General features: G+C 36.0%; 4 protein-coding genes across 7 annotated transcripts in view; 2 read left to right on the forward strand and 2 right to left on the reverse strand.

Annotated features, from left to right (window-relative positions):
• Positions 1–2757: 2757 nt before the first annotated feature.
• On the reverse strand, positions 2758–5392 carry pigh (phosphatidylinositol glycan anchor biosynthesis, class H). Its single transcript, XM_067383030.1, has 5 exons — positions 5103–5392; positions 4805–5014; positions 4631–4714; positions 4453–4534; positions 2758–4346 (listed from the first exon to the last, which is right to left on the reverse strand). Exons 1-4 carry the CDS (start codon positions 5277–5279, stop codon positions 4460–4462), a joined length of 546 nt encoding a protein of 181 aa, XP_067239131.1. The 5' UTR covers positions 5280–5392; the 3' UTR covers positions 2758–4346; positions 4453–4459.
• A 3561-nt stretch (positions 5393–8953) lies between these two features.
• zfyve1 (zinc finger, FYVE domain containing 1) lies at positions 8954–18104 on the forward strand. Of its 2 annotated transcripts, none has more exons than XM_067383908.1 (11): positions 8954–10319; positions 12035–12542; positions 12674–12888; positions 13164–13270; positions 14763–14871; positions 14965–15062; positions 15143–15260; positions 15348–15518; positions 15603–15783; positions 16645–16761; positions 17037–18104. In XM_067383908.1, exons 1-11 carry the CDS (start codon positions 9837–9839, stop codon positions 17267–17269), a joined length of 2340 nt encoding a protein of 779 aa, XP_067240009.1. In that variant the 5' UTR covers positions 8954–9836; the 3' UTR covers positions 17270–18104. The 2 variants fall into 2 exon arrangements, with proteins under 2 accessions (XP_067240009.1, XP_067240010.1); XM_067383909.1 differs by having other exon boundaries at positions 12038–12542.
• A 546-nt stretch (positions 18105–18650) lies between these two features.
• Positions 18651–24734, reverse strand: wdr21 (WD repeat domain 21). Of its 3 annotated transcripts, none has more exons than XM_067383910.1 (14): positions 24685–24734; positions 24252–24379; positions 23699–23754; positions 23450–23607; positions 23112–23194; positions 22895–22997; positions 22473–22616; positions 22321–22370; positions 21734–21813; positions 21531–21623; positions 20620–20717; positions 19629–19808; positions 19371–19485; positions 18651–19278 (listed from the first exon to the last, which is right to left on the reverse strand). In XM_067383910.1, exons 2-14 carry the CDS (start codon positions 24347–24349, stop codon positions 19046–19048), a joined length of 1491 nt encoding a protein of 496 aa, XP_067240011.1. In that variant the 5' UTR covers positions 24350–24379; positions 24685–24734; the 3' UTR covers positions 18651–19045. The 3 variants fall into 3 exon arrangements, with proteins under 3 accessions (XP_067240011.1, XP_067240012.1, XP_067240013.1); XM_067383911.1 differs by having other exon boundaries at positions 24252–24382; positions 24685–24726; XM_067383912.1 differs by lacking the exon at positions 24685–24734 and adding an exon at positions 24480–24503.
• A 535-nt stretch (positions 24735–25269) lies between these two features.
• Positions 25270–26592, forward strand: part of dpf3 (double PHD fingers 3) — a 52637-nt gene continuing 51314 nt past the window's right edge. The window contains exon 1 of the mRNA XM_067383916.1: positions 25270–25441. Coding sequence (XP_067240017.1) covers positions 25410–25441 — 32 coding nt within the window. The 5' untranslated portion in view covers positions 25270–25409. The remainder of the gene's footprint in view (positions 25442–26592) is intronic.

Genomic DNA, 26592 nt, shown 5'->3' on the forward strand with positions numbered 1-26592 from the left:
CTGTGAATATTTCAATTAAAATATTTCACACACATTTTCATTATTAAAAATTCAATAATTCATATTCACCTTTTAGATTTCACTTCCAAAATATTCATTCTGTTTAAAAATACAACCTATAAAATTCAACTAGCAATTTTCAGTCCATTTTATTTCGCTTTACAAATTCGCTTCCACAAATTCAGTGGCTCAAATTCGGCAGAAAATTCAACATTTCACATCCGGGAACTGCAGGAAGAGCAGTAGAGTGCCGATGCATCATCTCTATCTGCTGTTAGTCTTCTTCACCAGCAGGTGTCGCTAGCGGCTGTTTAGGAAGACCAAAGCAACGCTAGTAAGTCATTCATTCATAAAAACGGATTTACAGAATTAGAGCAAGCGGTAAGTGAATGTGTGATGATTATCAGGGCCAGTATAAATGCAGAAAAGCTGATAAAGACACAAAAGCTGCATTTATGTTTAATTCAGTGTCTTTACGCTTACTTTCCCTGTGTAGCTACAGCTTTCTCTCCAGTGAACAAGATAACGTTATTGCCCGATGCTGGTGTATAGATCAAACGTTAAATCTGAGATAGACATATATTTCTCTCTGTTGTTTAGTTTCCTTAACTTTGTATCGCAGCGCTGTGTTGTAATACTAGGGCTTCCCTCATCCGTCATAGCTGCCATCAGGACATATAAACTCTTAACACAGCTTAATGGACTCGTACAGTGATATAAAAGACCAAACTCGCACCTCATTTGTGATGTAGGTTAGACTATATAGGCTCCAAGAAAGCAGATACTGGCATAAAGTTGATTTGACGCTGAACGTTTGATTATGATATTCGCAAATTTAGGGACCGTCTCTAAAGTTACGACATTCTGTATTCACGTTTCTACCTTCTACCAAACTCTTGTAGACACACATGCACATATACATATTCAAACACACCCCACTCAAAGTACATGCATATATACTATTTCTTTTTTTTTTTTTTTTTACACGTTCATCACACAATTTTTTTTTTTACTTTGTTCATTTTTTATTTTACCTGATCATAGATTATCCTGCTTATACAAATTTTAAATTAAATTTAGAAAATAAAATTAACTAAGTAGAACTAATTGTGTGATGAATGTGTAAAAAAAAGAAAAAGTATATGTGCATGTACTTTGAGTTGAGTGTGTTTGAATATGTGTGTGTGTGTGTGTGTGTGTGTGTGTGTGTGTGTGTGTGTGTGTGTGTGTGTGTGTGTGTGAGAGAGAGAGAGAGAGAGAGAGAGAGAGAGAGAGAGAAGGGTGCATCACTCTTCGACCTGGCACCTATAGATGAACACTTCACAGGTAGTTTTGGTGATTGTAAATCATTCTCATCAAATGCTATTGAGCTTTAAATTATGGCATTTTTTTGTATGATCCAATACAGTAGTGAAATACATAGCAATCTTTACATATTACTTGACAGTTTATTTGGAAACACTTTACAGTAAGGTTCATAATGTATTAACTAATGTGAACTATCCATGAGCAACACATTTGTTGTTGTATTTGTTAATCTTTGTTAACGTTAATAAAAATACAGCAGTTCATTGTTCATGTTACTTCACTATGCATTAACTAAAGTTGACAAATACAACTCTTGATTTTAATAATGTATTAGTAAATGCTGGAATTAACATTAACAAAGATTAGTAAGTGCTGTAGAAGTGCAGTTCATTGTTCGTTCATATCAACTATTTAATATAAAGTGTTACCTTTTATTTTAATAAACATCAAAAATCTAAAAGGTTTGCATTATACCTGACACCTAGATGAACAATTTACAGTTGGTTTTGTGACTAAGTCATTCTCTTTAAATGCTATTGAAGGTAGAAACGTGAATACATAATGTTGTAACTTTAGAGACAGTCCCTAAATTTGCGAATATCATAATCAAACGTTCAGCGTCAAATCAACTTAATGCCAGTATCTGCTTTCTTGGAGCCTATATAGTCTAACCTACATCACAAATGAGGTGCGAGTTTGGTCTTTTATATCACTGTACGAGTCCATTAAGCTGTGTTAAGAGTTTATATGTCCTGATGGCAGCTATGACGGATGAGGGAAGCCCTAGTATTACAACACAGCGCCGCGATATAAAGTTAAGGAAACTAAACAACAGAGAAAAATATATGTCTATCTCAGATTTAACGTTTGATCTATACACCAGCATCGGGCAATAACGTTATCTTGTTCACTGGAGAGAAAGCTGTAGCTACACTGGGAAAGTAAGCGTAAATACACTGAATTAAACATAAATGCAGCTTTTGTGTCTTTATCAGCTTTTCTGCATTTATACTGGCCCTGATAATTATCACACATTCACTTACCGCTTGCTCCATTTCTGTAAATCTGTTTTTATGAATGAATGATGACTTACTAGCCATGATCTCGTCTTAAACAGCCGCTAGCGGCACCTGCTGGTGAAGCAGACTAACAGCAGATAGAGATGATGCATCGGCACTCTACTGCTCTTCCTGCAGTTCCCGGATGTGAAATGTTGAATTTTCTGCCGAATTTGAGCCACTGAATTTGTGGAAGCGAATTTGTAAAGCGAAATAAAATGGACTGAAAATTGCTAGTTGAATTTTATAGGTTGTATTTTTAAACAGAATGAATATTTTGGAAGTGAAATCTAAAAGGTGAATATGAATTATTGAATTTTTAATAATGAAAATGTGTGTGAAATATTTTTAATTGAAATATTCACAGCCTAAATATACGACCATGTTGAATTTCAGCCCATAAAAATGCAAGCCTTAAAAATACAGTGCATCTAAATGCAAGTACAGCTAATGTAATGCATATTTTTTTCAAATAGTGCAATTCAACAAGCTTTTTATTTCAAAAACATTTGGCATTATTTTACTTCCATAATTTAAGAAAAAAAATGAATTTGTTGAAATTATTTTCTGTGGTAATGAACAGATATGCTGTCATTTGAGTTTAACTTGTACTAAACCCAGAATATTCATTTAAGTTAGAGGGTAATCAGTGTTCTTAATTCATTGCTGATAGCCGCTTTCAAAAGTGAAGGGAATGTTTCACTGTGTGTAAACACAAATAAATATGGGTGGTTTCTCTTTCCTTTTCCCAAACAGGTAAACTTGAATGACAACTCTAACCCTTGTCTATGCAACAGATAGCGAGTTCCTATAAGGAAATTGCAGACTTTTTAAATAATACATAGGTGACATGGAAAACATTTCCTCAGAATATGTAAAGATTAGTGGAATCATAAGAAAAGATAAACACAGAAACAACAAAAAACTAGTTTTGTGTTCCACAAAACAAAAGAAGACAGTAAGATTTAGTAAGATCTAGTGTGATGGATGTTCACAACAGCTGTGCCCCAGAAATACTATGAAACTGATATTGCAAAAAAGGATCACTTGCCTTCTGTTGTCTGACCCCTAGAAAGCATTTACTATGAACAGGAAACCACAGTATATATTTCCACTTGGTATTCACAGTATTTGAACATAAATTCAGACACCAATAAAATATATAATTTATAAGAAGAAAAAAAAATCACCAACTAAGTAACTCTCAGAAGCTTTGTGGTGCTCTGAATTCTGCAAAAAGAGCTCAAATGAACTCACTTCATCCAGTTAGAGTGAGTTGAACCTGTATGCTAACTCTCGGACATAAACTGCTTTGGATAACAAGACATCCTGACAAAAGCTGGAACACAATCAAATGCTGACCTACCAAAAAGCGAATGAGGCGGATTAGCATAATCCCTCAAGTGACCCACAACAATGGTGGCCAAATAAGATTTGCTTTAATAGCTGAATAATACATTGATTCTCTATACTTCTTTCAAATAAGATCTCTGTATTGTTTTTATTCATCAAGCAAATGAGTATTTGCAATTTTAATTCTAATGAAAAGGGTTTATGTTGTTTTCATTTTGATACGAAAAAAAATAAATTAAGATCAAACAAAAATTAATAATTAAAATGTCACATGGTTATAACAGTACCAAATAGGAAATATCATCATTAATATATTTAATAAACTAAATTTGTTCCCCTTTCCAAAAATTGGCACACATGTCCCCCTAGTGGCTATTTAAGGTCAGAATCATTGAGGAAAAAACAAACAGCTATAATATTCAATGAAAAACAATAAAAGCACGGAGAAATACAAAATGTCTGATCATAAAATAATGTTTTTAAATAAGGTAAGACTACTGTAGCCACTAACAAACCACTATATGTAACAGAAAGATGTAGTGTAGGCAACAATACAAATACTACCAACAATACGCTTATGGTTCATTCTGTCGTTTTCCAATCTTTATCCTGTTTCAAAAGAAGACTCTGCCAAATAAAAGTAAAAGAAATAGAGTCATAAAACATATATAGAGACAGAACTATGTCAGTTATGTAAAACATGTATAGTATGGCCCATGACATGAACCATTACCTCTGTGTCATCTGGTCTGTGCTAGAATCTCTTGACAGCTCCTGTACACTTGAACCAAACAATTCAGCCGAGGCTTTGAACTCTGACAGAAGAATGCAATGTGTTAATTTACAGAGTGACATGCTAAAGATTCCTATAACCTTGCTTTTGCAATAGAACAACAACAGCCGCTTCATACCTGGAATAGAGGGACGACGCTTGTCACCGTCTCAGGCTCTGTTGGGTCCTTGATCAGAATGCACAGATAGTATATAATGCTGTGCTAGAAACATACAAGGGGTGATTATTTTTTTTACTTGATTTTTAGATCACAAAGTCCATTATCCACAAGGGTCAAATACTGTGTGTTTACCATATAAACAGCCTCGTTGATGACAATGTCTTTCAGCTTGCTCATCTCAATGAAGGTCGTGCTTTCTCGTCCAGATGCGTAAGATGAAGACAGCTGGACGCCGAGGGAGCCGATTATGAGAAGGGTCTCATGGTCCACCTTCACAAAGTGAATATGAATCATCATCCCAGCCAGCGTGAGGAGGATGGCACTCGACAGGACAGCAGTGTTCTAGACATTAATATAAGTCATTAGAAGTATAATAATATCATTTTAGTATTATAAATATATTCGTATTTGCATTATAAAACGTTCTTACCTCGGTGAAGAAAAATATAGCATAAGCAAATAACCATATAAAGCAGGTGTACACCATCACCTTGCGCAAGGACAGTTTCGGTGAGGTGACAGTAAACTCTCTGCAGAAAGCTGAGTGAGTTTGGCAGTCTAAAGAAATCGAGTTGCCATTTATGTCTGTGAACTCTTCCTCGGCCATGTTAATGACTGTTAGTTATCTCGCTGTCAGAATATTATGTGAATAAGGACTTCACAATTGAGTTTAACTAGCTTTGCTTCGACAGTCATTTGTCAACAGACACTGGAATCTTCTTCTTACAGTGTGGCGGTGGCAAGTTAATATACAGATGTAGTTCTGCCACCTACTGGACTGGGGTATGGAGAATTGCGGTTTACAAATGTATAATAAGAATAGTTTACCTAACTGACCTTAATTATTATTAGTTATAATGGGCCTTTTTCATGGTAGATAGTCCTATTATTTAAGTTTATGTAAATGGAAATGAAGCTGAGAAACAGAGAGGCTGTAGCCACTAATCAGTGGTTAGAGCTAGGCTACTGTTGTGTACTGGGTGTCAATCATGTTTTGACAGAGGTGTAAAGAGTACGTGAAAACCATACTTGAGTAAAAGTACTGATACCTTACATCGAAAATGACTCCATTACAAGTTACTAGTAACCAATTCCAATACAACTTGAGTAAAAATATCAGATTTTAACAGTAGCTACTTAAGTATTTTACTCATGCTGTAGGCTCAGAGATGCACTAGTCCTGAGAGACATACCAGTGAAAATAAGAAACAATTGATTTGTAAGATGAGAAGTCAAGTTTATTTTCTAAAATCAAAATAAAACTGAACACCTCAACTGAACACAACAACCTTTTAAACATCTACAAACTCTCAAGTCTCAGTTGAGCTCAAGAGCACAGAAAGGTTATAATTAAACCAATATCCTTCAAAATGGTCTTGTCAATATAGTAGCCTAGATATATAAAATAAATGTTAAGTAAAATTAAATAGTCAAAATCTACTGTATGTGCTGGTTTGAGCCTCATCACCAGCTGCAGTCATTTCGTCATCTAATAAATCAAACAACTGCGATCAGCAATTACCTGCTAATGCACTCACATTCACGTAAAGTATCCTTGTTGACAAGTTTTGGGTGAGTAAAGGCAAAATGCACAAGATATAGTACTTTCAATGCCCTTAGATGGCAATATCGCTTCTTATCAGAAACAAACTTGCAGAAAAAGTTAGTTGTCATGAAAAATGTACTGTGTAATTGCATGTAAAAAGTACATTTACTTGCTCAAAAATGTAGTCAAGTAGAGAGTAAAAGTTGCAAATATCTTTGATACTAAGTACAACTACAAAGTATCCAAAAAGATACTTGAGTACAGTAATTAACTCAAATGCTATACACCTCTGTGTTTTGAAAATACAGTACATGTTCGAAAAGAACTTGTGAAAAATTAGACAAGATTTATGTAGGCTATATACAGGTTCTATATCATGTTGAATTTTCACAGCCATATAAGACAAATGTTTTGAATGTCTGTAGTCTGTCCCTCAGAGAAGTAAAATAAAATACCCTGAACATAGTTCATACAAGGACTTATGTGTAAAAAGACAGAAGGCACTTTACACTTTAGCATACATTTGAATAATTTTCTTTAGGCTATACTTAAGTAGAACTTAAGTAGGCTACTTATTAATATGCAATTTCATATTTCTGAAATATGTTTAACATGTACTGACAAATGTACTAACAAGCATTTATAATACACTTAAATATGCTTATTTCTATTTCTAATGACACTTATAGGTCATGTATTTAATGTATACACAGGGGCGGTTTCCCGGACAGAGATTAAGCCTAGTCCTAGAATAAAATGGCCCTTTAAACCAGATTAACAGAAATCTGCTTTCTCTGTCATGGTTTAAAATAGTCCTAGACTTAGTCTAGTCCAGAGTTAGATAAGCTGATTTCCTGGAGGAAGACTAGAGCTAAATTGAGGCTTAAATTAAACCTACCAGGAGGCAGGTTTAACTTCAGATAAACATTGTGTTTCAAAGAAGACACATGTACTTGGATATTATATATATATATATATATATATATATATATATATATATATATATATATATATATATCGATATTGATATACACTGTGTGTATGTGTGTGTGTGTGTGTGTATATATATATTATTATTATTATTTTATTTTATTTATTTATTTTTTTGATGCTGTTCACTTTATTTAAACAATTTATTTTGATTTAACACCATTGTTTCTGGTTCAAATGTGATTGCTTCATATTAAATTGACTTGAAATGGTTACTAGAACTCTTGTTATCATTTTCAAATAACATGTTTCAGTCAAGTGACCCAATCAAACAAGACTTTCACTTCCCATCATGCTTTGCACCGGGCTGAATTGGGAGATAAATGTTGAAAAAGTGTTATTTTATGCATTTTTTAGAAAGATGAGAATATGGAGAGATGTTTTACTGTTTAATGTTCTATTATGTGAACATTTTTGATATGTTAGTGTTTTTGTTTTGGAGATTACCATTGTCGTGAAGTGTAGAGCTTTTGCTTGGGTTGAGGACATGCTCATAAGAATTACCTTTTATTTATAGATAGATAGATAGATAGATAGATAGATAGATAGATAGATAAAGCAATTGCTATGGATCAAACCAGTATAATTTGTAGACTGCCAACACCTGTGTTAATAGTTAGGTTTAGTTTGTTGCTATGTAAAGACAAAAAAAAAAAGCATTAATAATCATAGGATTTTTATATATATAGAATTCATCTATTTAAATAGAATTCATTACAAACAGATTTTTAGGCATTTCTTTTTTTTCCCCACAGCTAATTTATTTTGCTTGCTTTAAAAGAACTGTCTCTTGTTTAGTAGTTGTTTTTTTTGAGATTGCAGTCTTTTTTTGCTTCCATTGTTTTCCTTGGATTTGCTTCTCAGTTCCATGCAATTTTAAGCTTTTCTTGGTTCATTCCATGTTTTACAGGCAACCTCTCTCATGCTAATTCAGATTAGCACAGTTGGTTTAAATGAATCTAGTTTATTTTAAATTAGGACTCCATAGTCCAGGTTTTAGTAATCTGTACTTAATCTGTGTTTCAGAAAGCCATTTCTTAAAACACGATTAACTATTCTAGATTAAGGCCTATCCTGTCTTAATTTAAACCCTGTCCGGGAAACCTTACCATAGAGTTGCAATTAAGTAGCCTACATTTAAAATATATTAACATTAAATGTGAAATACAATCACAATCAAGTACTTTACATGTGTGTTAGTCAACACATCAAGTGTACTTTTATAAATCACAATAAAAGAGATTAAAACTATTTTAAAATGTAGGCTACTTAAAACGTTTGACATATTTAAAAATGTACTTAAGTGTGTTAAGATACATAGTCATGAAAGTGTAGGCCTACTCTCTTTAAGTACACTTAAGTGGGCTGTAATTAATATCATATTATCTGCAAGTACAGTTAAAAAGAAAATTAAAAAAAATAGGCTATACTTTTAAGATTCTAAGTAGCCTACACTACTAAAAGTGCACATTCAATACAATTTAGTGCGCTTCTTTTTCAGATAGGAATGCCCAATGTAGAGTTATCATTCTGTCTCCTCATATGTTCCCCAAAAATTCTTGTTTTTGAATTCATATATCTTATATCTGTTGACCGCTCCTCATCCTAACACCAAAACTGAATTTATGTCATAATTAGGCCTACTAAATTTTGCTTGTAGAGAATGGACTCCATTTCCCACCCGGCTTTGCGTTTGGTAACCTTCGACTGCAGCTACAGTGAAAACAAGCCGATCAGCTGATCTGACCTGGCAACAACATTCACCCGAATCTACCGGGGAGGGGAATCGTTTTACAAGCTGGTGGGGAAAAACAGTTATCTTGACATCAACCGGCTTATTAATTTGTGTTTATCAAAGAGTCGTTGTCGTGTGCGATGTTTCAGGGAATTCAGCGGCTTGTTTGATGAAGACTGCGGTGCGATTCTGGCTCGAAATCAGCTTGTTTTGTTCGGTCAAAGCTGTGTTGATCAATGTGTTGTTGGTGAACATACTTTAAGGACAGTCTGTACGATACTAAATACTTATTAATTCAGCTGCAGAAATCATATTTCTAACCCCCTAGTATCTGTAGTCTTTGAAATTGGAGGAGATTTTCCAGACACGTATGCTAATCTTAGTTAGCTTGAGTAACAAAAGCCCAGGACGATAACAGTACTCGAATATAGCTGCTTTCTTAGTGTTTACGTCTGTCAATAAATACATTTCGATTGTTATTGCTTGTAGTTTGTGAGTTTAGACACTTTAGACTGCTTGATCACTTTTAAATCAGCCAGAAAGCTAGATAAGTCTGACTTAGTGCCAGTGCTATACGGATGTCAACTGATCTATTTATAGTTCATATTGAATATTTGATTTTAAGCCAGTGTCATAATTTGACACATCACATTTAGGATTCCAATGAAATTCAAGACAAACGAGTGAGATATTTTGTTTAAGAACTCAAATGCATTATTCATGAGGTATATACCATCTCTCTTGTTGATTGTACATTTAGGTTGGTCTCTGGTGTAGTTGGTTCAACTTTCAGAGGAATAACCAGTCAGTATATTTACAGAGAGCTTTTAGTACTTTAAATTCAGTTGCTTCCGTTCGGTGTGCTACCTCGCTATTATATTTAGACGTAAATAATGAGCGGTCAGGGCTCGTCAGTGGAAAAGGGGTTGAACGGCGTCCTGGTTTGTCAGGAGAGTTACGCCTGCGGTGGCTCTGACGAGGCCGCCTTTGAGTGCGACGAATGCGGCAGCCTGCAGTGCATCCGCTGCGAGCTGGAGCTCCACCGTCAGGAGCGCATGAGGAACCACGACAGGATCCGAATCGCACCTGGCCACGTACCCTACTGCGATTCATGTAAAGGGGACGGGGGGGTTCCGAACGGGGGGCGGCTGAGAGCAGTGGTCCGCTGTCAGGGATGTAAAATCAACCTGTGTTTGGACTGTCAAAAGCGGACACACAGCGGGGTCAGTAAAAGAAAGCATCCTCTCACAGCCTACCCTCCCTCGAAACCCGCGGAGAAGAACTGCAGCACTGGAGATGAACAGCTGGATGCGTTGAAAGCTAAACTGGAGAAAGTCGTCAGCTTTCTTCTGGTGGATGAAAAGGAAGACATGCAGGTAACTCTATTTGTACTTTACAACTGTTTTGCTTTTTATATAACGGTCAGTTCTGGTCCTCACATTTGATTGGCAGAGCGGCGTTAAACGAGTAGCCTAGCTAACGTTACATAAATGAAGCTATTTGATTGGAGCTAAAGGCTCTTTCTAGTTTTGATTTGTGTGATTTTTCAACAAATATGAGTGAATATTTTTTAAGAATTTCTCTCACTCCATGATAATCCGCGTATCATTCGTTCTTTTAATTTGTTTCTTAATTGAATATTAAAGGAACAAATGACACATGGATCCGGTCCACTCTCCACTGTAGGGGTTTTTCCTCACATCCTATTTTTAGCTTAAGTGTAAAATCAAAAAATTGTCTTTTGTTTTTATTAACATTGTATTTGTAAATTAATAATAACAATGAGTCCTTTTTTGGCTTTTAATTGAGTTTAAAAGAACAAATGATACACGGATAATGACCACTTGGAGCAAGGTTTCTCAGAGTGAAAAGTGGAAATCATATAGTGGATCTGGAGTGGACTGATTACAGAACTCCTTGATCCCGAAGCTTCTCTACGGAGCCCCGCACATGACATGCAACAAAAAAAAAAAAAAAAAAATCGTGCACACGACTTACTAATTCGTTCCCTCGATTTACTAAAACATGCACACAATTTACTAATTCGTTCCCTTGATTTACTAAATCGTGCACACAACTTAATTCGAGGGAACGAAATAGTAAATTGTGCGCACGTTTTAGTAAATTGAGGGAACAAAATAGTAAATCGTGCACGCGTTTTAGTAAATCAAGGGAACGAAATAGTAAATTGTGTGCGCGTTTTAGTAAATCACGGGAACGAAATGGTAAATTGTGTGCACGTTTTAGTAAATCAAGGGAACGAAATAGTAAATTGTGTGCACGTTTTAGTAAATCAAGGGAACGAAATAGTAAATTGTGTGCGCGTTTTAGTAAATCAAGGGAACGAAATAGTAAATCGTGTGCGCGTTTTAGTAAATCAAGGGAACGAAATAGTAAATCGTGCACGCGTTTTAGTAAATCAAGGGAACGAAATAGTAAATTGTGTGCGCGTTTTAGTAAATCAAGGGAACGAAATAGTAAATCGTGTGCGCGTTTTAGTAAATCAAGGGAACGAAATAGTAAATCGTGTGCGCGTTTTAGTAAATCAAGGGAACGAAATAGTAAATTGTGTGCGCGTTTTAGTAAATCAAGGGAACGAAATAGTAAATTGTGTGCGCGTTTTAGTAAATCAAGGGAACGAAATAGTAAATCGTGTGCGCGTTTTAGTAAATCAAGGGAACGAAATAGTAAATCATGTGCGCGTTTTAGTAAATCAGGGGAACGAAATAGTAAATTGTGTGCGCGTTTTAGTAAATCCCCCGCCTCCCCCTCCTCGCTGGACATTGTTGCATTGTTTAGGAAATACCTTGCAGGTATAACCACACCCTACCCATAACCCTAAACATAACTCCACCCATTAGATCCACAGAGGTGGAGCTGGACTAGGTCAAACTCCAGCCGTAATGTCCAGAGAGGGGAGCTTGAGCTCACTGCCACTCTGCTGGACCAAAGTTCCAGACTGGCTTTTAATCTGTGCATTGCACTGTGACAGTCAAAGCATTATGCTTTTTCTTCTTTTCTATTTTTTTGTTTTACGTAACTATGTGATATCGTTTAAGTATATGCCTTATGTTTATTTCCTTAACCTGAGCAGGTGAAGGATGAGGAGGAGTTTGTGAAGAATTTAGGCTGCAGGCCTGAGGAGCTGTTGAAGGTGGTGTCCATTTTCGGCAATACTGGAGAGGGCAAATCTCACACTCTCAATCACACTTTCTTTCTGGGTCGTGAAGTGTTCAAGACATCCCCAACCCAGGATTCCTGCACCGTTGGGGTGTGGGCAGCACTGGACCCTGTTCATAAGGTGGTGGTTGTTGACACAGAGGGACTTCTGGGGGCAGGAACGAACCAAGGACAGCGAACCCGCCTCCTCCTGAAGGTGCTTGCGGTGTCTGATTTGGTCATCTATCGCACACATGCTGACCGGCTACATGATGATCTTTTCAAATTTCTTGGGGATGCGTCAGATGCATATCTAAAGCATTTTACGAAGGAGCTGAAAGCTACGACTGCCCGCTGTGGTTTGGATGTGCCCCTTTCCACTCTGGGTCCTGCTGTTATAATCTTCCATGAAACCGTCCACACCAAGTTATTAGGCTCGGGTCAGTTCATCGCGTTTTGGATGTTTTTCGCTTTTTCTGTCCTATTCACAAAACAAGTTACATATTACATTTAAATAGATAAGTAAGCAAAATAATAAATGCTTATTACCGCTCTCTCTTGTGCACTGTAGATAAGCCATTAGAATCAGCTGAGCGGCTTCTTCAGGAACGTTTCAGAAAGCTTGGCCTCTTTCCAGAAGCATTCAGCTCTATTCAGTATCGGGGCACTCGTACCCACAACCCCCCGACTGACTTCAGCGGTCTGCTGCGTAGCGTGGAGCAGCAGTTAGACAACAACACTACACGATCTCCACGGTCTGCCGGTGTAATCTACAAGGCCTTGCAGGTAATTCGTTTTAGCTCAGTGATGACATGAAAGGGTGGGTGGAAGTGTTGGTTTGAAATGTTGAGTACTTGGTTTTACTATTACTTTTGTCCAAAAATCTGCAGAAGACACTTTTTTTCTATTCTTTTTTTTTTTTTTTTTTTTTAAACGATTAAGGAGGTTTGTTTTCCTCAGATGACTGCTTACATATCTTTAGCTCTGGCCTTGAAATATTCAAAAGACACATGTGCTATTTTCAGTTATAAATTTTAATGTATCAAGCTCTTGTTCTCAAGGCTTTGAGTGAGTGCTTCAGTGGAGAGATTCCAGATGAGCATCTGGCAAGCAACTCTTTCTTTCCAGATGAATACTTTACCTGCTCTAGCATCTGCCTCAGCTGTGGGTAAGTCTTCACATCTCAGGAGTCACGCTGCTCCTGCTTCCTAATCTGTTTAGCATTTTCAGAAGCAACTGTCACATATAATTAACTCTTTCCCCACCATTGACAGAATTTTCTGTCATTTATAAGAAAATGCCTCCCCGTCATTGACTGAATTTTCTGACCTGCAGTTATGGTAGGGGGCGCTAAAAATCTTCTGAAAGAGTAGAAAATCTCCAGATCAAAACGGGCAAAAAACTACGGAAGCTTGTTTCTGCCACTGAATAAAAAAAAAGTCAGAATTGTGAGATAAAATGTCGCAATTATCCTTTTTATTCAGTGGCAGAAACGACTTTTAAGTGTTGATTAAAAAAGAATGCATGACGCTAGAATAAAATGTTTTTGTTTGTTGAAAAGCACAGGATCTGTTCCTTCTTTTGATATATTGCATATTCCGATATTCATACAACAAAACATTCTTGGGGCCATGAAAATTTTTGTAAAAATTATTAAAAATGCTGCCAGTGGCTGGCATCTTAAAATAAACGCTATCGGGGAAAGAGTTAAGTACATACTCCACTCTACATACTCACCAAGGCTGACTGAGTTAAGCTCACCAGGGCTGCATTTATTTGACTTTGAACAAAATATAGTAAAAAACAGTCATATTGTGAAATATTTTTATAATTTAAAATAACAGTTTTCTATTTTAATAGAAAGTTCAATAGAACAGCATTTATTTAAAATAGAAATGTTTTATAACATACATACTGTCACTTTTGGTCAATTCAATGCATCCTTGCTGAATTAAATTATTTCTTTTGAAAACGTTTGAATTGTAATGTATATCAAATAGCAGTGTTATGTCATTTTAGCAGTTTGGTTCATTCTGACATAGGCCTAGACAGAATCTGGATTGATTTTAAATAAATAAACAAGGCTTGATTTAAATTAAACAAAATATTTAATAAATGAACATGCAAGGGATGGGGATGTATACTTTATATGTAAAATTTGTTTCAATTTCTGCAGGTTCAGATTCCATGTGAGCCTGTAACCTTTGAATGTTAAAGACAACACAGATTCGGTTAAGACATTGCTCAAAAGGGTTCACTGAAGTTCCTGAGCAACATTTTTCAGCATGTAAAATATATTATATTTGATTCATATTTTGTTTTTTACTAGTTTCACTTACATTATATAGATTGCCAAATGTTATGATTCCAACATGTCACTTACCTTATATTTTTTAACTCCCAAACATAGTTGTTTTTTACAGTTGAGTAATTTAAATACATTTTGAAAATTCATTCTTTTTTTTAAAAAAAACTTCAAAAGAAGTTATTTGTGTGGCGCCACTCAGGTGGCTAAACTAATAATTAGATGTCTGACTGTGCCAGTTTTGACTTGTATACTGCAGGTGGAAAATTCCATGCATGTACACCATACTAAAGCCTGTTCTGAATTACATATATAAACAAAAGCAATTCTAATTCTTTGGAGGGTTTTTTTTTAGCTCAGGCTGTAAAAACAGCATGAATCACCTACGAGAGGGTGTGGTGCATGAGGCTAAACACCGTTGCCGCTATTCAGCCCACTACGATAATCGCATCTACACCTGCAAGGTAGGTCCTAAACAATGCAACACATGACCTGACCTTACACATATTCTGTGACTGCCCAGGTCTGACATTATGTGTGTTAACCTGCTATTCCAGGCTTGTTATGAGAGCGGCAAAGAGGTGATTGTGGTTCCAAAGACGACGGCATCCTCTGACTCACCTTGGTTTGGTTTGGCCATATACGCCTGGTCAGGGTGAGTGGTGTTAATGGATGATAGTTCTACAAAGGTGCATTTAGTTCAGTTCAGTACTGAGTTGGGTTTTTTCTTTGTAGATATGTGATCGAGTGCCCAAACTGCTCTGTGATCTATAGAAGTAGGCAATACTGGTATGGGAACCAGGACCCTGTTGATACAGTGGTTCGGACTGAGATCCAGCATGTCTGGCCAGGGGTGAGAGAACTTTGCTGTTTTTCCCCCTCATGTCCATTTAAATAACACAAAGAATAAGTTTTATTCACGTTCATATTTCCATCTCAGTCCGATGGATTCCTGAAGGACAACAACAATGCTGCGCAGAGGCTGCTGGATGGTGTGAACTATATGGCTCAGTCTGTTTCAGAGCTAAGCGTCAAGCCTGCCAAAGCTGTCACCGCCTGGTTAACAGACCAGATTGCTCCTGCGTACTGGAAGCCCAATTCTCTCATCCTTGTGAGTTTTAATGCTAGTTTTTTTATGTGCCTTTTTAATGAAGTGAAGTCTTCACTGAAGAAAGAATGTATTTTTTTTTTCCAGAGATGTTATAAATGTGGAGAGGGATTCCAGGATAATGATACAAAGCACCACTGTCGGGCCTGTGGAGAAGGTTTCTGTGATGGTTGCTCCTCTAAGACACGGCCAGTCCCTGAGAGAGGCTGGGGCCTGGCACCTGTGCGAGTCTGTGATGCCTGCTTTCAAAACAGAGGCATCTCAGAAGGTATACTACACTTTGAATGGTAGACAGAAACATTTTAGATATATATTCAATAACTCAATAATATTCATATTCAATAATATACACACACATTTTTATATATATATATAACTACTGTTCAATAGTTTGAACTTTTTTAAAAAGTTTTTGAAAGAAGTCTCTTATGCTCACTAAGACTGCTTTTATTTATTAAAAATGCAGTAAAATTGTGAAATATTATTACAATTTAAAATATTTATTATTTTAAATAATATATTTTTTAATACATTTTATAATATAATTTATTCCTGTGAATTTTCAGCAGGCATTACTCCAGTCTTCAGTGTCACATGATACTTCAGAAATCATTCTAATATGCTAATTTGGTTCTCAAGAAACATTTCTCATTATCGATGTTTGAGGAAACTGATTTTTTTCAGGATTCTTTTATGAAAAGTTCAAAAATAAAGTTCAAAATAACAGCTTTTTAAAAAAAATTAATAAATAAATCAAATTTCTTTACGGTCACTTTTGATAAGTTTAAAAGCATTTTAATGTTACTGGTCTCAAACTCAATGTTTATATATACATAATGTATATGTATGTATAGATATAATTTCTTTAAGTGTATAAAAATAATATAAAGTGCACACTGTAAAACTTTTAAAACTAATCTACTGTGCAATTATGAAAATGTATTGGATACCTTCATCAGTGAGAATTAATATCTTAAATAATACCTTGCTAAATATTGTGAAAAACATAAGAAAATCAATGCTTGATTTACTGGTTTCAATAACTTTGAAAGTATTACACATAGTATAAGACAACATGCATTATTTCACTTCATAATATTAATAATTTCAAAATGATGGTCTCACACAGAATTGCTGGATGCAGCGCTGGAAGAGGAGGAAGGTGGGACTCTGATTGCCAGGAAGGTGGGAGAAGCTGTTCAGAACACATTAGGAGCAGTAGTCACTGCCATAGACATCCCTCTTGGTGAGTTCTTCACTGTATTTCACAGTTTTATGAGACTACGAACATGAACAGTTAATACTAATATGAATTCACACTGGAAAAACAGTGGAGTATCAATCTTATTATAATGTTTTTATAATTAATAATATTACTAATACACCTTGAAAAACTTTGGTTTGTTCAACTAACCTGTTCTGCGATCTTTAGGTTTAAGCATCATAATGTCATCATAGTTACATACTTGCACTGGAATATCAATATATACAAATGATCAAATGCACCTGTGCATTTACTAGGTCTGGTAAAAGATGCCGCCCGTCCAGCATATTGGGTCCCTGACCAAGACATCCATTGTTGCAACCAGTGCCAGCGTGAATTTAATGCCCGTCTCTCTATCCATCATTGCCGTGCATGTGGACAAGGAGTGTGTAACGACTGCTCCCCTGATCGCCGGGCTGTGCCCTCCAGGGGTTGGGACCATCCTGTGCGGGTGTGCATCACCTGCAACCAAAAATCTGGAGAACTCTAGCAGAACCAAACATCACTCCGCATTATAAGACACCCCATATGTGGCCACAGTGCTTCAGTACAGGTTGAGAGGGAAGAAACGCTGCTCTCAAACCGATAAATCCTATTGGTTGTTGAAAACAAGAGGAACATCTCTGCTTTTTGTCCCAACACTTCATTCACGTCCGTCATGCTCCTCAACTCTACATGAGCTGTTCACAGTTTAACATATGTAATGGCCTACGTATTTTCTTCTTTCAAAGGTTAAATCCATCAGGAAAATAAATGTTTGTCAGACCTGCGACAATCCTTTGTCTACCATGCAATACGTTACCTGTGGGCAGGCCCAGATGGAACGAATGTTTTTCGGGAAGACCTGCAGAATGGGCTTAAATGTGGTAAAAAAAAAGTGTTAAACATGCTTAAAGGTGCAAGATATAAATTATGGCCGTTCCATTTCTGTGGCTGCAGATCCATATGGGCCTTCCTGTGGGTAAAGGCAGCTAACATAAGGCCTCTACAGGAGACATTAGACTGGTGCACAAATATTAGTAATATTATTTACCATCCTGTTGTGTTGCTCAATTTTCAGTTTTACAGAAGATTTGCCTTGTCAATTTGCTTTTAAAATGCAAAATTGTCCATATTGTTTTGCATTCCTTTATCCTCAAAGAAGCCCTCGTGTAGATTTTAGATTCATTACTGTTTGTCTCAATTATTTGCTGCCTATTATGCTGATCTCACATGATCATGCTAAACTAAGAATAATTTAAAAGACTTTATCGTTTATTTTAAATGTGTGTACTCGAGCAGGACGTTTTTGTTTGAAGTTTTTAAAACAGACCTTTTTAATGAATCACTACCACTGTTGCCGAATCAAACTGCATAGTTACTCCTAACACAAAGCCATGGCGAAACCGCACAAATGTGGCTCTGCATTATCTTTCAAGAGATGCCAATCCACATGAATCTCATATTATATGGTAGTTGCTTTTATTTAGCCCACGGTCTGCGTTATTGCTGTCAGGAAAATGGTTTTCTTGGCCAAACGAACACTCATTATGTAGAATCAGGTTATCATAGACTCAGTGAGGCATTATGTGTGGATGACTGACCATGACTGACACAGACATGAGAAACATGAATATCATTTTATATTCTTTGCACCTTGTATGCTAATTAAATTAAACGAGTTATTTGTAAGAGTGTGGCTTACAAATAAAAATGAGTAAATGCATTTTTGTACTTAAACAGTTCAACATTTCACCTAAAAATTGTTACAAACCTCTGATATTTTTCTTCTATAGGACACAAAAGAATATATTTTGTCAATGTTTTTTTTTTTTTTTTTGAAAGTCAATGGGGTTAAAGTCAATGTTTTAACAAAAACAGTTAAATTCATGTTTAGATTTGAAGTTTGGATTTATTTTGAACAATAATGAACAGTTTCCTTCTTATTTTACAAAAAGTTCCAGCATATTTAATGTAAAATGTATTTTTCTTTGTTTCTTTCAAAAACAACCATAAGAATCATGAAATTGCACATTTAGGAGGTATGTTTCAAGTGACTATAATTTAGATACATCTATCTTTTTCAAAATCAATCTATTTATAATATAACAGACAAGTATTCTGAATCTCTCATGGTCTAATCTATTACTTAAAAAAAATAAAAATAAAAAAGGCAGATGGTACAAATGGCAACATTTCAGTCAGTAAGACATAATAATAATTAAAAAAAAATAAAGATGTAATTTTCCACACAGCAGCCTTATACTTTTTTTCAGAGGGTAATTTATTAGCACTGACCCTCCAGTGTCAGCCCATCCTGATAGTCTTTGTTGTAAGAGTAGTAGTACAGATCATGACGAACAGCCATAAGGAGTCCTGGAAGTCCTCTACTACCACCCAGCTGGGAGGAAAACACCACATTTGGGATTGAGTCCTTCCCTGCAGGGTGAGGCGAGGGGATCGTCCTGAGGAGACGGCTGTCTTGAAGGCTCCAAAGTCGGGTGTAGCAGTCCTGACCCACTGAAAACAGTACACAGGAGATGTGCATTGTTAAATAACTGAACAAGCTCTACATGATCATGTGTGGGTTATATGGAGAAAAAAAAAGGTACCAGCAAGAAGCAATCCTTCTGGCTCATTGACATGAATTGGTAGATAGGCGTATTCATTGTGGTGTCCTTCATACTGTTTGACAGACCGCTTAACACGGATATCCCACAGCTTTATCTGTTCAGTGATGAGATGAAGGAAGAATAAAGACTAATTCACGCCTGAGTGCTTTAAATGTTATTAACTGAAACTATACAGTTATATAAGCATGATGGTTGGTGTGTGTGTGTGGTAATTTTAGTTGTTTATGATAGACAGACATTTCCCAGCATGTCAGCAGCAAGGAGGTAGTTTTCATCCTGTAGCAGTTGGACCGAGGTGATGGCTGACTCTTGGTAGAAGCGGCTGGTCTTCCAACCGTGACTGCGACCCCTGTCACGCTGTCGCAGGTCAATGCTGAAGATCTCTCCAGAGCGACAGCCGTTGAACAGCACAGGAGTCTAAAATATGAGGTACATGAAACAAGTGTCACGGGTATCTTTGCTCACATGCATAAATAAACAAACAAAATGAAGATGTATAAAATTTACAAAAAAAACAAAAACTTACAGAATGTTCATTTTTAGTGTCAAGAAAATGGATTCCTTACAAATACTTTACAAGACTTCCTTACAAGAACATTTATAAATTAGATAAATGAAGGATATTGGTTTTAATAACTCAAATATTGTGATAAACTAAAAACTACTTTTAAAATTTTTGAAGAGTATTTGAAGAGTATTTGTTTTCATTTTAATGGACCTGAGCTAACCTGAACTAACAATGAACAGTTACATTTTTATAAACTAAGGTAAACAAATATTAATGAATACTGTGACAAAATGCATTGCTCATTATTAGTTAATGCATTAACTAATATGACCTTTTTGTAAAGTGAAAAAAAGATTTTACTAATTTATATTTCTGCTTGAACTTTGTATTTAGGGCCATATGCATTTAGAGGTACATTCAATCTTTTCACGTTACGTTGTCATCTTGGACATGTTCTGACACTTGGATGCAGGATTACAGAAACTATTCATTCCTTTATGTGTAATGGTGTAAACTTCCTTTATGTTCCTATGGTGGTAACCTTTTTAATGAGGTACAAATGACAAACTAGGGGAGACTGGAAAGTGGGAGGAGACAGAGGTTATATGTGGCATTGGGGACAAGATGCAGGCTGGACTCAAATCATAAACGTGTGCACTACCACTGCGCCATGGACCCGAAAAATGAATTTTCATTTTTCAGGCAATGCTCTCTTCTCACCCTTAAAGCAAACTGCTGAGCTAGAACATCACTTCCAGCAAGGTATGTTGCTCTGCGTCCAGTCACAGCATCCGTAACAATCACTCTGCGAGAAAGGCCTAGGTAGGTGTACATATAAAAATACATATTAAGATTTTATTTGTTTTAAAGAAATGAATACTTTTATTCTGCAATGATACATTAAATTGATCAAAAGTGCAACATAATGTTACAAAAAAAATTCAAATTCTATTTAAAAAAAAAAATAATCACACACACACACAAACAAATGCATCACAGTTGCTCCTTGAGCACCAAATGATTTCTGAATGATCATGTGACACTGAAGACTAGAGTACTGGCTACTGAAGATTCAGCTTTGCCATCGCAGGAGAAAAATACATTTTCAAATATATTTAAATACAAAACAGTCATTTTCAAATTGTAACAATTTTACATTGTTATAATTTAAATTGTTCCAAGCTGGAGGAATGACCTGCCTAACTCAACCCGAGCTGCTGGATCTTTACTCTTCAGCCGTTTCTTGAAAATGGCTAAAGACATGCTATTCTATATATCTATTTTTTTTTTTAAAAATCATTGCTAAATGTACTGTGCTAGACTAACAGGGACTAGTTACAGCACTTGCATATTGTTGCCCTATTGTTGGTTTGATTGCTTCTTTTGCTGTCCTCATTTATAAGTTGCTTTGGATAAAGGCATCTGCTAAATAATTAAATGTATATGTAAAACAATGTTATATAAAATTAGTGTTTTTACTGTATTTTTGATCAAATAAATGCAGCCTAGGTGAACATCTTTCAAAAACATTAAAAAAAAAAAAAAATCTTACTAGCCCCAAACTTTTAACAGTAGTACAGTGTACATTCATTCCAATAGCAAACTCATACAGTATACAGACTCAAACTCACCAGTGCTGAAGGTTTTATCAGCCTGTGGGTTGAGGCACCATGCACATGACCAAGCTGTGGAGATCTTAAAACTGCACAGCATCCCTGGTTGATCTGAAGAGAAAAAAAAAATAAAAGAAAGAAGTCATTTCAGCTTAATACAGGGAAAACAAATAAATCTTTTATTTAAAAAATTGGGAGACCCAGAAGGAAAAGATTTGAACCTGGATTGAAGTTGCTGAAAAGAGAAGCAGGTAATAAGCTTACACAGCCTGGCGTCTGAGAAATGCCCACCAAACACAATCTGAAAACACTTGTCAAGAAACACTTCCTTACCAATTAGAGATGTTCATTTAGTGATAAACTAATTGTCATTACCAGAGTAAACATGCAGGTATGCTCATCTAATATTGCACAGTGACTAGTGTAGCGAAATATGATACGCATATTCATATTAAGAGTTATCATTTGACATACATTCAACAAATTCACATTTTAATGCAGAAAGACTTTTTACATTCAACAAAAATTATACTAAGCATACTCTAAATTTATACAGTGGAATGAAAATTAAGAAGAAAATTTCATTAGCATATGGTATTTCAAGTCCCCCTCCACCACATTTGTTTTGTGGTAATGTTAACGATTAATTATCATTTATTTGAAGTACTGATTATGAACTGATCATGAATATTCCTGAACATTGACACATCATTAGTTTATCTAGTAAAACCACAGATCTACAGTTTCAAAATAATCTCAAACATAATTGAAGCTTTAGTTTCTAGAATCTGAAATATTTGAAGGATACAGAACATGTGAGTCTGTATGTGTCACAGAGGCCCAGCATACAGAGTTCACCTGAAACAAAATGTAAGTTTTCACTACTACAAAACATCTTGTTTTTGTGTGTGTGTGTGTTTTTGTTGATGAAAGGAATTCATTTTAAACTACACAACTTACCTTGCGGTTAGTAAAATAAAGGTTATCGCACATCTCCACCGACAGAGAGCCTTTTCTGCAGCCATGGAAATTCATAATGCCGTACTTGCAGCCTCCGTGCGACACATCATTCACTGTGAAAACCCTCTCACAAGCTGAATCTGCCTAATAAGATGCATACAGAAAAAAGAAAACAAGTCAGACTGTAAAACACAATCACCGCCAAAACTTAATCTTCCTTCCTCCAGTAACACCTGCCAACAACCCCATTTCCATGAAAACAAAGACTAACCCAAAAAATGGCTCTACTGTTCTCAAGATTCCTGTCCTCAGCATAACATGCTGTTTTTCCACTGAGAATACATTTAAATAGACTGAGTTGCCTCAGAAATCACCGTTTTCTTTCTAAGTCTTTATGTTTTCCCATTAAACGAGAGGCTTACAACTATGAGATGAAAGTTGTCGGTGTTTGGACAGGTGGAGTTGGAGCTCTGCACCTCCAGCTTATGACGTTGCATCCCACTGACTTTCACTTCATGGATCAGCCTACAAAATGAGAACAGCCTTGGGATCAAATTCATTTTGGGATCCATTTGGGATTTCCTGGTAAAAACATCTATTAAAGTACTTGTATTCATAAAACATTATGTTATGCCATACCTAGAATAGGAGCTTGGGGGCAGCACACCCAGATGTCTCTTCTGTAACACCAATGCAGAATTCAGCCCAGTCCTGGGAGCTTTCTGAACATAATAGAGAGAATCAAGGAGAAAGTTACATCTCAATAGGCTTGATAACAAATCAATACACTGATTTATTACCTACAAAACCAATCCAACTACTGCAGATATGCTTTTGCATAAAACATCAATGGATGTCTCTCTAAGAATGATGTTACAGCAGTAATTTGGTGCAAATAAATTGTAGCAGTAAAGAATGACCTTATAAAATACACGTACATATAGCTACAGGACATATCCAGTACTTCCCCAGCTCACCTTCTTAGGACCATCATCCTCTGCAAGCAGTGCTGCTCTCTTTCTCTCCTCTTCCTTTTTCTGGAGCCCTTCTTTTGTCAAAGGGTTACAGTTGTTGTGTCCAGGCAACAAACGAAAGTAGCGGTTTTTCTCTGCATCAAAGTAGAAGCCTGGCAACTCTGTAAGTGATAATGGTTAATGGCTAAGTGAATCATTTTTGATGCTGTAACAGAAAGACGTGCAGAGGGATAATGCAAAGTAAAAGTTCACCTGGTGCAGACGAGGATGCAGAGGATGAACCTGCATCACCTGCTGTGCTGTCAGACCTACAAAAAGACTGATGTTATGAATGCATGTTGATGGTAACGGCTAACATAAATACAATACAAGCCTAACTAACAAACAATCTGAATAAAATTAAGACTAGTAAGAACTGAACTGCCAAAACCGCTGACTTTGGGTTTCAAAACTTTAGTATGAACACATGCATTGATTTTAAATGCAACATATATGTTAGTTAAATGGATGGTTCACTCAAAATGTACTTACCTTTCGTAGTTCCAAACCTGTATGACTCACTTTCTTCTGTGAAACAAAATGATATGTTCGCAGAGTGACAACATCACTCTCCATTGATTCACTTTGACTGCGTCTTTTGTCTAAACAATGAAAGTTGGCTGTCATTCTGTTTGACATCATCTTTAGTGTTCCACAGAAAAAGTCGAACAGGTTTGGAACAGAATGCAGGTCAGTAAATATTTCATGGTTTCATTTTAAGGAGCGTCTACGTGAAAGGTGATAAGACTCAATCCGTGTTAGTTACCTGTATTCCTGCTCATCGTGGGCTGAACGGTGTCTTCTCCGCCAATGTGACTGGTGTCGGTGACGGTCCCTGCCTCTCGCTTCATATCCCCGCTTCATTTCTACTTCTCAGGAATCATGCCAGTATATCTGCTAGGTTAAATCAGATTAATACCTTTATATTCAAATAAAGAGAAAAAATTGTGAACTATTTATTTTTTGCTGTTAGAACATATGAAACTAAACCTACGCTTTTTGGAGCATTACTAAGAAAATGACCACTGATGAAAAACACTGATTTGTTATGGAGCTGAACGAGCTAACACGCTAAGACTACTATCATGAACATTCACGTGACTCGTTCATTTTTGTTAACTGTTACTTTCACAGGCAAGTAATCACATATTGAGCGCTGTAATAACTTTATGTAAAAAGGAAAGTCATAATAAACTTACCTGAAATAGATCGTGGTGACTTCTTCCTGTTTGGAAATACGACTTCCGCATGACACAGGAAATCCCCGCCTCCTTACTGTTCATTGGTGGAACTCTGAGACTTTTTTAAAAATTAAATAATGTGATTGGATAATAAGCTGTCAATCACGTCAAAGGATGGTCTCGTTGACATGCACATATTTGAAGCTAAATGAATGAATAAAAATATAAATGTTGTATAATGATTTTTTTATGTATTTATATTTTAAAATTGATAATATAACAACATGTGTACTTGAAATACACAGTGTTTTTATGAATTGTTTTAATTATATTAATATGAATTGTGTCTGTTTACATTTTTATATTTAAAATATGCCGTATAAAATTCACCAAGCACAATTATGGGAAACGTGCAAAAATACAAATAAAGATCTAGTCAAAGCTGTCAGATGAAGGCTATTTTGTAAGGCTGCTGGACGCTTTTATTCTGTGCCTGAAAAAAAAATTCCAATTTGCATAAATAGCATTACTTTATCTCTGCAACTTGTGAACCAAATCGTTTAAGTAAAGATGTTGAAGAATTTTTTATAATTTTGACAGCTCTTGGAAGCTACGCCCAGATTCTGATTCCTAGTATTGTATTGGCCAGACTGCCGGACACAGAGGTCCGTATTGGCTGTTTTTCTTTCACAACGATCCCAAAGAACTCAGAGATTTGGAATATTAGGTTACAGTGTGGCAAAATGGCGACTGTCATTCAGAATCCGCTGAAAGCGTAAGTAATTATAAACATTTATTTTGTTCGTTTTCGAAAATGTGTGGTATCACGCATGATTTAGAGTGTGGGTGCAAATCGAGTCTCGAAATAGAACTGTATGCACCGTGCATTTTGGATTTCAAGGAATTCTGTCCCAAACGAATAACTGTTTAATCCACGTAGTTTCTCTTTGTGTGGGGTGTGTAATGTATATATACATATGTAAATACATTTAAAGCGTTGTGTTCGGACATTCATTCTGCAAATATGCAACGGTGTGCCTCAGCATTCAGCCTCTGATGGTCAATGTGAGTGCAGCATTATTTCGGATGCAATGCTTTGAGAGTGTAACGTTACAGACTCCGCTGACTTGTTTGCAGGACACCTAGATAAAGCCTTGGCCATATATGAAATCCGTCGGGATGAGCTGTCATATGACTTGTACGAGCGCGCTGTATGTCGTCGCTAAACTACTTAGAACGTAAAATAATCATTTAAAGATAAAGATGTTTCGCGGTTCGGTTGCATTATTGTCCTAAAATGCTTATAAGTAGGCTAGGGATCGAATAATTTCCCCGCTGTGGCCTATGGAGAACTGCTGGACAGACATAACCCTGTTATATATTGAGAATTGGAAAGTGGCAAGTTGCAGACCCAGTTTTATGGTTTAATATTAATTCATTTCATTTGATAACTTTCTTTATCGAACATATTTTATAGGTTATTGTTTGATATGATATATAAATTGATATTTGCGTCGTGTCTGGTGTACATATATATATATATATATATATATATATATATATAAAACAGGGTAACATTCATTAAGTCAAGATCAACTAATGGATAACAATGGAATTCACTGTCCTGTTCTCTCTTGTTTGGATGTTGAAGTGCAGAGCTGCTTTCTCCCATGTGACAGAATTCCAGCTTTTATTAGATTACATTTATTAGAACTTTAAGGAGAGGTCAGAAGGGTTTGTCCTACTTATTGGTATTTGTCTGTACCTTTTGGTTAAATTAGTATAGTCCCAGGGTGAATTAGTCTTACATATTTGATGAAAGAAAGGATTTACTTCCAGTATAATATCTAATAATCATTAACCTTGCCATCAATAAAGCAAATACATGTCACCCTTCAAATTTCGCATGTGCATTCATCTTATGCT

The sequence above is a fragment of the Chanodichthys erythropterus genome, chromosome 4, assembly GCF_024489055.1.
Source record: "Chanodichthys erythropterus isolate Z2021 chromosome 4, ASM2448905v1, whole genome shotgun sequence".
NCBI lineage: Eukaryota > Metazoa > Chordata > Actinopteri > Cypriniformes > Xenocyprididae > Chanodichthys > Chanodichthys erythropterus.